Source organism: Enhydra lutris, unplaced genomic scaffold (assembly GCF_002288905.1).
Source record: "Enhydra lutris kenyoni isolate GAN:26980312 unplaced genomic scaffold, ASM228890v2 scaffoldscaffold14, whole genome shotgun sequence".
NCBI lineage: Eukaryota > Metazoa > Chordata > Mammalia > Carnivora > Mustelidae > Enhydra > Enhydra lutris.
The window spans coordinates 10,004,767-10,021,683 of NW_019154098.1; the positions used below are offsets into that span (position 1 = coordinate 10,004,767).

A 16,917-nucleotide genomic window follows, 5' to 3' on the forward strand; every position below is an offset into this window, starting at 1 on the left:
GGAGGTGATGAGAACCTTTCCTCATAAGAAGTGTAGAGAGTTGTGGGTTTTTTGTTGTTGATGTCTTGACTTGAATCCTTATCTGTGGATCCCACTGTATATGGGGGTCTCCGAGAACATGCTCTAGCTCAGTGATTCTCTAATAGGACTTATGGAACTCCAAACAGCTGTCACACTCACATTTACTGCTTATTACAGCAAAGGGACAGAGATTAAAGTTGGCAAAGGTAAAAGGGGCAGAGGGCAGGGCCTGGGAGCACCTGGGCACCAGCTTCCGGCTGTCCTCTCTAGTGAGGCTGCAGGGACAGCACTGAGTTCTTCCAGCAATGACACATGACAATACATATGAAGTATTGTCAACCAGAAAGGTTCACCCAAGTCATGGAGTCCACAGTTTTAACTGGGGATCAGCCTGTAGGCATAAAGTGCCCACATAGCTGACTTCAGTTACTCAGTCTCCAGGCTCTCCAAAGGAGAAGTCTCCAGAGGACTCCAGAGGTCACAGCGACATGGCGTGACCCAAGGCCCCGCTATAAATCACATTTTTAACTTAGAATCTAGGTCTGGCATGGCCCAAAGCTCCAGCTGGAAAGACACTCTTGTAGGGCAGGAGACTCCAAGGGTTCAGAGGTTAGCCCCCAGGAGCTGTTCAAGGACTAGACTTTTCTTTGGCAGATGTAGGACTCAAACACCCGAGTCCTGCTGAGTCAACCCTTGTCTGCGCACCCATAGGAGAAGATGTCCCCTTTAGTCAATTCAGGTCCCTTCTAACCTCATCCGAGTCTCCAGCTGCTCCAGCACCCCTGTGAATGCCAAGTCTTCCTGCAGAGAATTTCTGAGCAGGCTTGCTTTTTCCATGGCCATGGACAGACCCCCAGTTCCTCACTGCTGTGTCTGGAGGTCTGGCTCCACTTTCTCACATTAGTAGGCTGCCCGGCCATCAGTTTTCCACCTTTGTGATCTATGCCTGCCCTGGGTGAGAAAATTCACTTTCTGTTTACAGTCCAAGTTGAATCAATTTTGGAAGACACTTGAGGGCCCTTGGTCTGACTCCCTGTGAACAACAAAACTCTTGGAAAGGTAGACCTTGAACTTTGGAGAGAGAAGCCACTAGACACTTCCCTCTCTGATCACACACAGATTTATTTTTAATCTCCAGAATACTCCAGAGACCCTCAAAGTTATGCAACTGTCAAGCTCAGGAATGCCTATTGTCATGACTCTTGGGGTCTGCAGAAGGCCCTCTAGTCTGCAAAGCTGAGCAGGACCCAGTAAATCCACTAGGACAAAGAGACCCATATATGGATAGGAATCAAGAAAACAGCACCATTCATCAAGTATGGGTTAATCTAACTAGACCTTCTCTAATGGATAATGTTGATATTAATGAAGGATCTTTGGCAAGAAAAGATCCCAGACATCCCTCAAAGAGTAGTTTATCATCAGGGAAGGGGGACAAATGACTTGGTCCCAACATCCTGGCTAGTCACTTGTGGGGAAAGCCTCAGGGATAATGGCTGAGCATGGCTAACTTTGAAAAGGCCACGTGCGGAGGACCTCAGAGGCCCATGGAGGGGTCTGACCTTGCCGCAAAGACAAAGGTTCAGAGGTCCACACAAGACCAGTTTTCTAGGGTCACACCATCTGTCATAACAGCAGTAGCAGCAGGATGAAAACAGGACCCAGGAGCAATGTGACCAGAGCCTGGAGTTCACGGTCTGCTGGAGGTCAAAGGGAGGTTTGACCCCTCCTGAGCTTAATAAGTCCCTATTTGGGGTGTGCTTAAGGCAATGATGAGGCCTCAGGGGGTGCTGCCACACTAGAGTTCTTGGTGATTTGTGCATATGTGGCCATCAGGGATTCCCTGAGGAGATAAAAATGATGGGGCAGTTACTGCGTGCCTGCTGGTGGAAGAGACTGCATTTACACGTGTAACATCACCAAACAGTAGGCAAAAGCACAGGTGCATTCCTGTCTGTTTCATTCATGCCCAAAATGCAAGCCAAAGGAGCAGGAGCAAGGGAAGTGGGTAGGAAGGAGAGGGGAGGGAGGAAGGGGAGACAGAAATTTTGGCACTGAGCCATCTAGCCTGTTGACCTATCAGTTTAGAGATGAGAGTTCTCCTGTGCTGGTGGGTGAAGACTGGGGCGGCGTACCTTAGCTCGTCATCTGTGCTCATAAGACACTGAACAATAACTAATGACCTATAAACAAAGCTTCCATGCACAAGGGCAACTAATTATTTGCAGAAGCCTTCTGGTGGATTCTGTAAAGCCTCAGGTCCCCCAGATTTAATGGTCAGATGAGCCCCTGTGTTCCCGCAGGTGGGTGGGAGGTGAACCAATCCGAGGGCTCACAGCCAGGCAACCCTGTCAGCCACAGATGATCCCATCACGGTGAGCTCGGACAAATGCCCCCACCTCGGCACCAGCTGTCCTGACTGCCATGAGTGTAGGATTAGCAGATCAGCTGTAGGGGTTAGAGGGACACAATCCCATAAAAACACATGTGGCACCTAACAACGCTCAGATGTTTGCTCTCCTTCTTAAGATCTGGAAAAGAAACCTGAAATTCTGGAGGATCTAGGATCACAAGCCCCTCCACGCACTGGCTCGCCTTGTTCGCACAGTCCCACTGGGGTCATCCGCTTGAAATGCACATGGGAGCCAAGCCTGAGCAGCAACAGGTCAGCATCCCATGCTAAGGAGTGGGCAGGGCTAGCACCTGACCCTCGCATGTCTGATTATAAAGCCCCGTCTCACCCCACCCTACAGCTGGGGCAGGAAACCCCTGAAGGAAAGAGGCATCGAATTCCCAGGCCTGAGGTCAGTAACATATAAGAAGGACACCCAAGAGATCCTCTTGGGGAAGAATTAACTAGAGCTGACAAAGCCAGCCCTTCTCCTTGTGGGAGAGCCCATTCGACTTTCATCGGTCTTTCATCCCCCAGAGTTCCCCTGATGACCCCGAGACACAATCCCTGGGCCTCCAGGCCTTTCAGATGAGGTGGGGGGTGGGGAACAGGGGAGCCATTGTTCTCTGATTAGAGCCTGGGTCTCCTCTGAGGAGCAAGTTGGGCCTCTTAATAGGGAGCCTCACCTGCTCCAAGCCATAGCATTAGGATGTCCTCCTCCCCCTCAGAGGCCTCCCACCTGCCAATCTGCACAAAAGGCCATCCTCTCCATGTGAGAAGGGGGAGGGGGATCACATGACTAAGGGTCTTCCCTTGGGGTATAAAGGACACAGTCACCATCTTGTTCAAAGCTGAACATCATTCATCCACCTGCTTCCGAGTGGGACTTTCACGGTAGGCACCCCCTTTCTCCTGATGGGTAGGGAGTCAAAGAGGGCAGGAGGGAGGGAAGGAGGGAGGGATGAGGGAAGGAAGCTACCGATGGCAGAAGAGAGGGAGGGAGGTTGTGCTCTCAGGATGCCTGAGACCTGGATGCTAACTCGTCCAGGATGGAGCTAGAAGCCAAATGCACTCTGCCCTTATACGAATGAGGAGATGTGATGCCAGAGAAACATCACCTGCTCAATGTACCGGGGGAAAAATTCCACTACATCACATCAGTGAGGGTCCTGCAATCCTGTGTGAGCCGCTGTCTCTCTCTAGGGCACCTAGTGTGAAAATACAGTAATCATCAGTTATGGGCCAGTCTGCCTGAGCTTAGTACACAGCAGGCACGGTGCCCCCTTTAACCCTCATGATACCATGATGAAGAACCACCATCTAGGCATTTTGCTGCCCAGAAAAATGAGTTCCAGTGCCCCGGCTCAGGGCACTCAGTATGTAAAAGCCAGAGCCTTCCCCCAATCCTCACCCCCGGCCTGTCCGCTAGAAAACCTTTGCTCTTAGATGCTTCCCACACCGCATCAGGATGCATGAGTCATGCATCAGGAGACAGTTGGATGAACCAGGACCCCAGATAGTGCCTGCAGACCCAGGCAAGGTTCAGGGAGCCCTCATTCCCACAAGGACAGTCAGGTTCACTGTCAGCCCCAGAGGCCTCCTTGGGTAAAGTAATAAGAGGTGGTCCTTCCTCTAGGTGCACACAGCCCCACACCCAAGGGCACCTGGCTTGGCCAATAGATGGCTGCTGGACTTCAGCAGGGGCCCGGTGCCCTCCCACCTGGAGACCGTGGTGTGCATGTCCCGGATTCGGGTCTCCCTCACCAGTGTGCGGTGCTGATCCTGTGCTGTCACCTCTGGCTGTCACCCAGATCTCCCTCTCTTGTTTCTTAGCTAGGGACTGTCAACTGCAGCGTCACACCACATCCCGGCCGGTAGCCGGCCACTCTGAGGGGCCTCCTGAGCAACCATTACCTAAAATCATGACAGTTGTACAGTGAATGCCGCCTAGGCTGCTTGTTGGGGGTTTAACGCTCTGGTTGGCGGTTTCTGGTGGGTATCATATGTGGCTCAGAGACTTACATTGAACCAGACGGCTCAGTTTGAACGCTGCGTCTGGGGCTGCCGTGGCCTTCCTGGACCTCTCCGAGCCTCGGTCCCCCACGCGGAAAGTGAGACATGTGCCAGGAAGAGCCCTGGCGAGCCAGTCCAAGGCATAAGCTTGGTGACTCACCTGACAAAAAGAATGACTCCATAAATGTAAGGCAGTGTTTAAAGGAAGAATGTCTTGGAGTGTATAACTCACTTTGCTTTTAAGTGTGGTAAAATATACATACTACAAAATTTAGCATTTGGACGATTTTTAAGTGTGTGGCTCTGTAGCGTTACGTGTGTTCATGTGTTGTCACCTTGATCATCATCCATCTCCAGAACTGTCTCATCTTCCCAGCCGAACCTCTGTCCCCGTTCAGCAATGACCCCGTCCTCCTCCCTGCCCACCCCCCGGGGCTTGCTTTAAAAAAATACATCAGAGCTGAGTCACGATTTCGTCTGTAATAAGGTCACTTTTGCTCATTTGCCTTCTAATAAGTACACACTTGAAAATCCAATCAACATATTTGCAGTTCCCACAAGCGTCACCCTCAGCCTGTCTTCTAGGCCCGTCAGGACAACCTGGGGGGCTGCCTCCCTGAAGGGAGTGTTGCAGGAGCAAAGGAACAGCATCCACCACACAAAACTGACCACCCTCCTTCATTTCATCAGACAGGGGCTTCCACTCAAACGGGGAACGGGGGCCTTTATTGCAACGGCTGCTGTTTCTGGAGCCTTTACTGTGGGCCAAACGCAGTGGCTGTAGTTATGAGTGTTTCTGAGCCACTTCTCCCCATCACGCACTGTCTCCAGTGCCCTGGATGGAGGAGCTCGTTCCATCCCCACAGTGGCCTCGGAAGCAGTACTGTTCTCATAATGAGCTCTGGACATTTGGGAAGTGGGACACTCGAACCATAAATGGCCAGTCTCTAAGGCTCAGTGAACTCACCTGTTAAATAAGTTTGAGCACGATGGTCCCAGCGCCTTCTCGGAGGTCAGGCATCCAGGCATTCTCCCATGGTATGCTGGCGACAACAGCAAACCAGACTTAGCGAGTGCACGGGTGACACGGGTCTGACTTCAGTGGGTGTGACCTGCTGGAATGCCTTCAGCCACCGGCCCACGGAGTTGCCACGGCAGCCACCCTGCATCTGGAGATGTCCCAGAGCTCACCCTGCATTTTCAGTCTGGTTTTGTGGCCTTGGTCACAAGTCATTCAGATCCAAATCTCTGCAGAAGAATCAGAGAGCCCGTCTAACCGTTAACGTTACCTGCTTAGGAATTTATGTGGCTACCAAAAGTTAAAGCAGAGCAGCACACCCACCCGATGATAGCCAGAGTACAAGGAGATGACTGAGCCGAGCCCAAATCCTTGAGAACTCACGTTCTGCCCTTGTTCAACAAACATTTACTTTATGGCCACCAGAGGCTGGGCTAGGCCCTGGGGAAGGTTCATACGGCCATGATTCCACAACCTACAGATGGCTTCTCCTCTGGGACACCTTCCCCAATATCAATCCCTGCCCACAAGTCACAGTGGCCCACCATGACCCTGGGGACATTTGCTGGGGCACCAGAACCCGGGGCAGCCTTTGCCTCTGGCAGAACAAACTGCAGAAAGTGCTCCTTCCTCCAGGCTGATGCAGCCCTGCAGAGGGCAAGCTTGGGAGTTGAGCACCGGTTGCATTTCAACCCATATGGGCCCCCCGGTGCAACAGCTTTGCACAGTGGACAACATGTACAACCCTATCCAGCAGCCAAGTGTGCCAACCAGGGTAGCATGATCATTCTGTCTTACCACTCACGCTTCGTTCTAAAAACCTCCTCTACAGCAGAATATGCACAAGTCAGCCACCCATCTGACAGTCTTTATGGAGTTCTATTTCCCGGGGAGCTAAGATTATTCTAAGATCTCTCTGGTCTTTAATGTTTTTCCTTCCCTATTAAATACATGGTTGACCTGCTTGAGTGCATTAAGTGCCTTCCGAAGTTAAATATTTGCTGAGCTGCTCAGATCGCTGGGCAGTGACGATTGAAAGGTGGTGGGTCCTTGAACCCTGGCCCTTGCCCTGCACCCCGCCCCCGAAAGAATTACCTCTTGAACACTGGGACTGCAACCAAGTATTCGAATTGCTCTGAAACTTCAGGAAGGGAAGGAAGATGGAGCCCTGGCGGAAAAGCATTTTGCTAGCAGGCTGCGCCACCATGCGGTCGCCAAATTTATTCCTAGGTCAAGTGATGGCATGAAGGCTCCAAGTCAAACTGCTAAGGGTATATATTCTGAACGCTGCTTATGGCCCAGTGTATGGGTTTTTTTACATCTCAGTCTACAAGTCAAACTATAGCACTCGTTCAGCCTCCCTTCCCCATTAGTCTGTGAACAACTCACAGATAAGGAATATTTTTTCCCTCACTTTGCATTCCTGGATCCTTGCAATGTGCCTGATATACAATAAATGACCACCGGGAAAAGGAATAACAAAATGAGACCAGATCTGTGTCCTCATGGGGTGCCTGGTTAAGTTTCTGCCTTACAGACGGATGGACTGAATCTCAGAGAAAGAATGTGATCTCCTGAATGTCATTAGTTACCACTGGTGAGTGGCAAAGCTGGGACAGAAGCCCTTTCAGGGCTTCTTCCTGTATCTGCACCGCACGGCGGGACAAAGAGCTCCTGGTGGTTCTTATTTCCCGGATCTCTACAAACATCCTCATCATATTCCGCTGACTTCTCTCCCAGGAGGCCGACCCAGTCAATGCCTTGGCTCCCAGCCTTTGCCCCCCCCGCTATGTTTGTGCTTCTCCTCCTAAGTACGCTGACAGCCCTGCATGGTGGTGAGTAATGGCATTTTATATGGAATTTCCGGCTTGGCCTATAATTAATATGAACAGTGGGGAGGATTGTCAAATGCCATCTGATTTGCTTATTACTACTTTTATCCCCTTGCCTAGGAGTGATGGAAATCAAACAGTAATGGTAAGCTACGGGTTTAGCTCAGCTGATGCTTTGAGCACCCTATCCAGGGCATGAAGTGTGGGGTGGACGATGAGGTGGAGATCCAACAAGAGCTAAAGGCACTAAAGGCACTGCTGGGTGGCCAGTTGGCAGCCATCCCTCTCCCTGATAGTGCATCCCCTCTTCTCTTTGCCCATGGACCACTGTTCTGCATTCGCTGGTTTCCTCGGAGTGAGGGCGTCAGCCTTCTTGACATGCAGCAGCTTCCTTTCCCCTATGTCGGTGTGTCTGTTGGAGAGACAAACACTTCTACCCCACATTGTAGGGTCCCCGCCTCACCAAAGCCTGAGGACACCTGAGCAAGCTCGTTGGCAGCCAGGGTAGTCATTTCAAGTTTGCATGGAGTTGTGTCTACAAATCTGAGACTTCTGGCTCCTTATTTTCTTTTTTGTGGGCACATTGGTGCAAGTCTCAAACACCCCAACTCACTTCTTTTCTTCCTACAGCTGCTCAGGCTCCATTGTGACTGATATCACTCCTTTATCCAGACATTTTCTCTTTCCCTCCTCCTGTTCAGGTCAGCTCGGGACCAACACGCTGAGCCTCCCTCTCTGCGGTTCCCTTCTAAGCTCAATAGTGAGAGAGAGCCACAGTGAATCCACCAATATTGCTGACAATTTATTGGGACCATGATCCAAGTTAGTGGATTTGCAGAGGTTTCCATGTTCCCCAGAATCTTGTGAGCAGAAATGACAGCACTTCCCAGAAGATGGCAAGTCTTTCCTTCAGGTCCCAGTCCTTCCAAACACCATCCCAGACCTTCCCTGCTGGACAGGTGGACAGCCACTTCCAGAAGGTGCTGGCTTTCTGTTGATTATTGAGTTTCTTCAAGGATGACTTTTTTCCCTTATTAAAACCATTTTGTCATGATGTGGGTTCTCAGGGATGGTGCCACCAGCACTGATGTGCCGGGGCCTAATCAAATTCCTACTATGGTCTTGACTCTCACCCCCCAAATAGATCATCACCCCCCAAAGCCCATTCTTCTAATTTTTCAAACGTACTCTCTTTTTTAACTGACCCTTTCCTTTTCCAAAACAATAAATTTCCTTTTGATCAAAATTACCCCTTCAACACCCACCAGACACCTTTTACACATATCTGTAAGTGCTTTATTTCTCTATAAGATTGAGGCAATGGTCTCCTGTTATTATAAATGGTCACAAGCATTTATGCATCTGTCCTGGTAGGTTTTATTCTCAGACACAAGCAGCGAGAGTCCAAAAATTATAGCCAAGAAAGTTTAGGTGCAAACATATGCATGTCCATGTGGATTTAAATGTGCCATACCTGCAGCTCCAACTTTGCAGGTCTGAGTGTGTGACCCCCACAGAGAAAACACTGCCCACCCAACAAATGCACCACGTCGTGATCCAGGCACTGCAGGCGGAAAGGGCTTTTTCTGAGGCAATGAGATTAGGAAGGGGGAGAGATCTGTTGCTGTGCCAGCAAAGGCGGGGCATCCGTGCTCTCTGTTGGGTCTGAGGAGCCCTTGACAAGGACACCAGGGAGGAATCCATCAGAAGAGTCCCTTGTACCCCAGGAAGAGGTCCACTGAGGATTACCTGCTGAGACACTGGCTGAGAGCCAGTGCAAACCCTGCCTGGGGCTTCAGAGCCCCCCACCTACAGAACTGGGGCTCTGCTGGACACCTTCTTGCAGCTGTGCCCCAGGGCTATCTGACTCCTATTTCAAGGCAAGGTTTTGGGTGTGTTGACAATGTGAAGTGTCTCTGTGCCCTACCAAGCCTCTCCTTGGGGTGTTTCTTGGTCCCTGTGGCAGGAATGGGAGTGACCTCTATGTTTGCCTCCTCACACACACCCAGGCTGCCCTCCCTCCTGTCTTCACTGAGACCTGGCTCATGACTTCAAAAGGCAGGCATTGCCCAGTGGGATGGTGGTCGGGCCTGTGTTAGGAGAGGGAAATCCCCTTCTACCTGCTCTGCACCAGCCCACACCGCACAGCAAAATTTGTTCTCACTCTCCATGGTTCTCTGCATGTTGATCTTCCAGAATCTCTGGGAATAGGGGCTGGGTAAAGGTAGGTTTTGTGTATCTCTGGTTGATCTTCTGGGTAGAACACTTCACACTATGAAATATCACTCATAACCACCAATAGACCTTATCTTTCCACAACCTCAAGAGGACATCTCCTAATTTCGCTTAAACTTTACAAGGCTGGGACTCTGATTCTAGTGGGCCATCACTCATTGGCTGATAAATTGACCATTTGATTGCATGGTTCAATCACTGTGTGCTCATTAAAGCTCTCAATAAAGAGCTATCTACTGAAGTGTGCTTTAATGTGTCAGTGGGCTGAGCCTCAATACGTTCCTAATGTAGTGGGGGAAACGGTCACATGAATAGATCATTCCAACATGGGGTCATAAGTGCACTGAGAGAAGGATGCCTGTGCGTTACGGAAGCCATGGAAGGTCTCCTTACCCCAGCCTGTGTTGCGGTTCCAGTAGAGCTTTTTGAACTTTGCATGGAATCCAAAAACATAAGTCAGTAACGCAAAAGGGAGCAGGTCCCCCAGGCTCAGGACATGGCACAAGCCAAGCCAGGTTGGCAAGAAGTAATTTAGTGTCTGAAAAATGATAATCATCTTAGAAGCGTGAGGTTCAAAGAGGGAAATGGTTTGGCAGAGCTAGGCAGGGCAAGTGGAGGGTAGCCTTAGGTGCTGGGGCAGAAGAAGCTAGATCTTCCTCCAAGGGTCTTGGCTTTACTGCAACAGCAGAATGTGCCCCACAGCACTGGGCACAGCACTGGGTTTGAGGGGCTGTCTGCAAAACTAAGCCTGGAACAGGACGAATGCTAGCTCCCTGCCCTAGCGCAGCACTCCTACAAAGCCAGAACTCTCCCATCCCCACAGAATTCTCACCCACCCCCACTGCCACCCCTCTGGAGCCAACTCGGTCCTCTGGGATCAGCCATTTCAAATCCAGGGCACTACTTTCATTGCTAATGAAATGTGTGGGTATCAACACCCTGAAAGTACTATGGGTGGGGGTAGGGGACACACATCCTTGTTAGCTGCTTCCCAGTGAGCAGACCATCTCTACCTACCAGGATGCCAAGGAGATACCAGAGAAGTAATCACCAAGGACCAGGAGATATTTCACAGTTGCTGCTTAAGTGGGCAGTGGATATTCTTAGCTGTTGGCTGATATGCTAATTAAATCATTCCTGAGGCCAAGTATGGAACGCACCAGTGAAATTACGGGGACTCTGTGATGGGGCTTACCTGGAGCTGAAGGAAGTCCTGGGTCTCCCCACCTTCTGAGCATCAGCAGGGCACTTCCCTGTGCAGCCCAGGGCTCTTGGGCTGGAGGGAATGCCCCAGTGGGACCATCCCTCCGTGTTTAATGGTGAGAAATCTGGACCACCAGAGAGGCTGCTCCCGGCCACAGCCACCGAGCACATCCAGCTGGGAGGGAGGCCGGTGCTGGGTGGACTTTGTCATGAGGAAGGGCTGGGGTGTGGTGCCCAGGAGGGCGCTGCCTCCCCCTCCAACCCGGCCCAGGAGGGCCTGACAGCAGAGGTCCTGGGAGCTGCCTGGACCCAGGGCGAGCCCACAGGGTTTGTAGGTTGGAAGAGTGCTCTCCTGCAGACAAGCACCTGCTGAAGTCGTCTGTGTCCCCGAGATAAGTCCATGGTGATGAGGAGGAGGTGGGTGAGGAAGTGAGGTCCGAACAGTGCAAACCACTTGTTAGTGTGGAGGGGAAGGAGGGAGTGAGTGGAAGTGGTATAATAGTCATAACAATGATGAATGGACTAGGGTAACATTCGCGCGTTCACGGCACACCTGTCAAGGCTACGTAATCCACTCTTAGATGCTTCTTTGATCCATGACAGATTTTTTTTTTAAAGATTTTATTTATTTATTTGAGAGAATGATTGAGAGAGAGAGAGCGAGAGAGAGAGAGAGAGCATGCACATATGAGCAGGGCGAGGGGCAGAGGGAGAGGGAGAAGCCGACTCCCTAGTGAGCAGGGAGCTCTACAAAGGTCTGGATCCCAGGACCCTGGGACCAAGACCTGAGCAGAAGGCAGCCGCTCAACCCACCGGGCCATGCAGGCGCCCCCATGTGGTCAGATGTTGCAGGCTCAGGTTCATCTACCATCGCACCATCGTGGAAAAATGCAGGGTAGGGGCTGTGTCTCAGCATTCGTAGACCCCTACCAGCCATTGATCATTTTGCACGCTGATAGTGTGAGAAATGTGAAAGTGTGAGAAAGCCCTGTCCTCGATGATAAGCTCCCTGGGGGCGGGCGGCCTCTCCTTGCCCGCACCATTCTTTCAAGACATTCCAATCAAACATGCGATCTAAATTAAATTGGTGTGCTTCCTATGCAACAACAGCTTCAAGAGGAGTCCCCAAACTTCTCCATCCTCCACCAGAAGGCTACTCTTAAGGCCAACCCATTTGAAATACTGAGGCCACCTTATTTTCATCAGAGACCCAGCACACAGCAGGTCCTAGAAAAATATACATAGAATTGAATTTACCTGCATCCCCTCGCCTCCTGACTGCCCCAAGTAGCAGTGCTCCTGCTAACCCTTCTCTCCTCCTTGATCATAGGGGGCCACCCTTTGGACACCCCACACCTTCCAGGGGAGCTGCCTGCGGGACTCTCAAAAAATATCAGTAAGGATTCTTTGAACGTTTCTTAGGTGACATCATGGGGTAGAAACTTGTCTAGGATACTGGCAGAGAGAATGACCCCTTCTAAATACAGCACTCACTGCTGGGGCTCTTGTAGGCAAAGGCATTCAAATAAAACTCCAAAGCCTCCCCCTCCACCGTCCCCCCTGTGTCTACCCATCCCTGCTCTGTCCTCTGAGACAAAGTATTACAACTTCCATCAAAACACGAAGGTCAGCTGAAAGGGGAACAGGGGATGGAAGTAAATGGGTTGGTTGTGAAGGTTAGATGGTCACAGTATTTCAGCTTCAAATTGAGCTGTGAGCCTCCTAGAAGGCAAGACGAAAAGAGAAAGACAATATACTCCTGGGCTCTACTGATAAGAAAGGAGGAGCCATAATTGTTCCTTTCGGAAGGGGAGGTTTTCCTGGTGATAGACTGTAGAGATTTCTCAGGTGGGTTCCTAGCTGGGTACTGCTAAAGACCATGATGGATAGTGAACCCGCGGGTCGTGTTAGCCCTGAATTTAGGGTTCACTTCCTACCTTGCAGAGAGGCAGGCTGAGTCAACCAAGTCTTTGTGCATGAACTCAATGCAAGCAAAGTGATCAGTCTCACCCAGACTCAAATGACCCTCTGACCTCTCTCAAAATGCCATTGACCCCGTGGGAAGTGTAACGCCCAGGCCAAAGAGAACTTCTAGTAGATGTTAAAACTCACAGGTCACACTTGGCACTTGGAAGAATCAAGGCCAGGAAGCCCCTGGTGCCATCAGGCCATGCCCGTCATTCCTTTTCAACAAGAGTGGCCGTGGGGGTGATCCACACATCTCCCTGCCCCCAGATAGCAGCTCTGGGATATGGGAATGGGGCTCCCATGGGGCAGTCACAGGACCCACCCTGGCCTAGAAGCTTGTCTCTATTGGAACTAGTATATCTAGTAACAGTTTCATAGGCATGATTTCTGGGATGCCCAGAAAAGACACGCTTCATTTGCAAGAGTTATCACACTAAGGGAGCCCCCAGACAATGACTTCCTGCCAGGTGTTTATAGTTCGCCCATGGTCCCTGCCAAGGCCAGACACACCTTACCATCCGGGGTCCTTTGTAGCACTGAGCAATGTTGCCTGGTAACACAGTTCCGGGCTCATCTTCTCAGGTCTCCATGGTAACCTGTGTTACCAGAAAGTTAGTCCAAGGTCAAATCTATCCTTAGAGAAAGGATACTCTTCACAGGGGTGGGGCAGAGCAAGGAATCAGGGCGGCGGGGGGGAGGGGAGAAACCACAGCTCTCTGATTTGTTTTCTCTACCTTCCACTTAGATATCACATCCTTCCCTGGGGTATTTAAAAATGTGGAAAGTGTGGCTGCCATTTTTGGTAAGTTAAATACTAAAGTGCTTCTATCCACCAGGTGTCAGGGCATGGGGTGAGCGTGGGAAATCTAAGCAAACTACTAGGGCCTTGGGCTCCCCTGCTCCCACCACCCCAGCAAACTCTGAGCTGTGGGATCCAGGTCTGACGAGAGGAGTGGTGTCTTTTATTGCAGGGTGAGTCACCCAGCTGCCAAGCACCTTCATAGTCCTGACTTCCTTGGTCCCGACCACACCACAACCTGACTGGGAAGGGAAAGGTACCCCTGTTACACAGCAGAGGTCACAAGGGGGTAGCTCCCCGCTGTGCCCAGACCTTCCAGACCCTCTTAGTCCCTTCCACCAAAGTTGTTGGATTTTTTCTGCCCAACTACTACATATACATGATAAAATATACATACATAAAGCCTAAGGATGCCAGAGTGTCAAGTATTCCATTTCTCAATTATGTATCGATCATGTGACCAGCGATTGCCAGGCACCATGATGGGTCCCATCATTGCTTTCCAGAAGTGGCCCCCAAGTAAGACTGTCACAGGATTGACAGGAGCAAGGAGTGCCGAGCTGTTGTTGGATTAGACAGTGCTGGCCAGAGGTCACTAAGTGCAGGTGCCCCATACGTTTTTGAATGAAAATGCATATTTATATAAACACACACATACACGCACACACACACACACACACACACACCCCTTAGAGTGACTTTTTCCTTCAGTACAGAATAATTTCTTCATTTTTCGGATTAAGCTATGTGGAAATAAAACACAGGAAAGGAAGTTTGAATGGAGGAGGAAAAACTAGAACAGTCTGACTGAAACTAGTCTTTGCAAACCAGTCCTTGACCTCTCCAGGTTCCCCCACATGTGACCCCGTGCATTAGAATCAAAGCTGTGGGGTCACCCCGTTAGCATTTAACAGTCCTCTAACAGTCCTCCGGTCAGAAAGGCCTAGAAGGGGGAGGGTGAGCATGCAGCTTAAAGTAAAAAACAAAAACAAAAAGCAAACAGGAAATCATTCTCTTGCCAGTTTTGTTTGCAAGAGCCTTCTTGTTTAGGGCAAATCATTACCACTGGTTGATACTTCAGGCAGATCACTGACCTTCAGTTTCCTTATCTGTGAAATAGAAGTGACCAAAGAGCACCTGCCTTGCAGGATAACATAAAGTTTATGGGGTGGTGGACCAAGTGAATGTTTTCTAAAACATGACTCATTAACAATCTTAACCATTGTGCTATTTTAAGCACATAGCTCAGTTTCTGCCACACAGTAGGGGGTCCAAATTACTAATGTCTGTATCCCTTCTCTGCCTGCAGGGGGTTATAGTTCCCCAGGGCTGGGACTGTATCGTTTGGGATCCATTCCGCAGACCCATAGGGACTTAAATAACAAATATTTAATTATCTCACAGAAGCTGAAAGCACCAGGATTGGTGCAGTAATTCAATGCCGGTATCAGGGACCCAGGGGGCTCATTCTTTCCTCACTGCTATAGCTAAGCCTGCTGGCTTTTCAACATTAGACGCGGGGCCTCATGGTGGCAAAGTGGTTGCTGCAGTCCCAGCCCATATTTAAGGAAGGGGAAAGGGGTAGCTCAGAAGGATCTCTTTACATGCCATTATTCTTTATTATGAAAGAAATAATTCCCAAAAGCCTCTAACGGACTTCCCCTTAAGTTGACACAGATCTGGGTCACATGCTCAGTTACAGGCCACTCACTGTCATGGAAGCTGGGATTAGCATGACCAGCTGAGAATGAGCATGTGTCAAACATCCACAGGGACTTAGGGAGGAGGCTCACCTCCCCTGAATCCCTTTCAGTTTTGTGGAGAAGGGAGGATGATTAAATGACTGTTTGTTAGGGGGACAGCCAACAGGGACCACGGTTTATAAACCCGCCTCCCTTCAATTGTCCAGAATGGCTGTGCGTACAGAGTAGGGGTTTAGTAGGTTGCTGAGGGGTGGGAAGTCCCAGACACAGGGGCTCCTTCCTCGACGCTGGTTCCCAGTCCCCAACTGCTGTCCCCTCCCTGCTGCCCTCTCCCCACAGACTGCCTGGGCTCCCACTCCACCTGGCTGCAGGCTGTCTTCACCAGCTTCCCTGTGCTGCTCCGGTTTGTGAGTGGCCTGAAGTGTGTGGCTGGTCTCTGCCCCCGGGACTTCGAGGACTATGGCTGTGCCTGCAGGTTTGAGATGGAGGGGCTGCCGGTGGACGAGTCTGACAGGTGAGCCACACCCACAGGTAAGCTGTCAGAGGCCTGGCTGGGACCTGGGCAGAGCATAGGTGTGGAAAGCTTCCAGGACATGTCTTGATTCTCCTTACCTGCGGGGTGACTGGTGGTCTCAGCTTCAAAGTGCAATGTACTTTGTGATCTTCTCGTATCCTGGATGTGTCCGATATGCAGAATTTCTGTGTAGGATTTCTCCAGGTTGGGCTCTCCAGGGTCAGAACTTCCTGGATGCTTGCTAAAAATGCAGATTCTAGGGATGCCCAAGTGGCTTAGTCAGTTAAGCATCTGCCTTTGACTCAGGTCATGATCCCAGGGTCCTGGGATTTAATCCTGCATGGGGGTTGGGGGGGGGTCCTTGCTCAGCAGGGAGCCTGCTCCTCCCTCTGCCTGTGGTTCCCCTGCTGCACTCTCTCTTTGTCTCACTCTCCCTTTCTCTCTGGCAAATAAATAAACAAAATCTTTAAAATGCAGATTCTAGGGACACATCCCAGACCCACTGACTCAGACTACATCTAGCTAGACCCTGGAAGTCTGAATTTCAGACAAGCTCCCTGGTGACTCTTAAACATGACAGAATTGTTCTTTATTCAGACAGTCTTGGTCACCAGAGATAAAGCAACCATGCAGGTTTCTGTTTAATTTTCCACAAACATGCACATAACATTTGAACATTGTGCTTAATATAAGCAGAATACTATCCCCACTATCCCCACTATCCCCACTTTAAAAAGGTAAACACCTAGCAAGGAATACAGAGAAGATAGAAGGGGTCAGTAAAGATGTGTGCCCTCAATATTCACAGGGAGGGGAAATTAACACAAGAGATCCAATTTCACACATCAAATTAGCAATAAAATTTAAAATCTGAGAAGCATCGAGTGTCAGCAAGGATCTGGCAAATAGATGCTGGCAGTGGGAAGGTAAGTTGGAAAAATTGGAAAGAATCTGTGTGTTACAGTGTGTTACCTATGACCCTGTAACTCCGGCTCTCTGCTCCTTACAGATGGGGTGACCCCTGAGCGAGTTACATCATTTCTTTGTGTTCCAGTTTCTTCCTCTGTAAAATGGAGGAATAAAACCATCTTCATAGAATTATTACTTAGGATTAAATGACCAAGTATACAGTACAGTGACTGGGACTCTGCCTGGCTAACTGAGTTCACTTACTCAGAGTATTAGCGATTGGTAGCAACAATAACAGGAATAGTAGGGC

General features: G+C 50.1%; 1 protein-coding gene across 1 annotated transcript in view; it reads left to right on the top strand.

Moving 5' to 3' along the window:
* Nucleotides 1-6,604: 6,604 nt before the first annotated feature.
* Nucleotides 6,605-16,917, top strand: part of LOC111146843 (otoconin 90) — a 31,008-nt gene continuing 20,695 nt past the window's right edge. Inside the window, 6 exon segments of the mRNA XM_022502549.1 lie at nt 6,605-6,715; nt 7,185-7,223; nt 7,225-7,279; nt 12,045-12,110; nt 13,428-13,484; nt 15,524-15,698. Coding sequence (XP_022358257.1) covers nt 6,605-6,715; nt 7,185-7,223; nt 7,225-7,279; nt 12,045-12,110; nt 13,428-13,484; nt 15,524-15,698 — 503 coding nt within the window.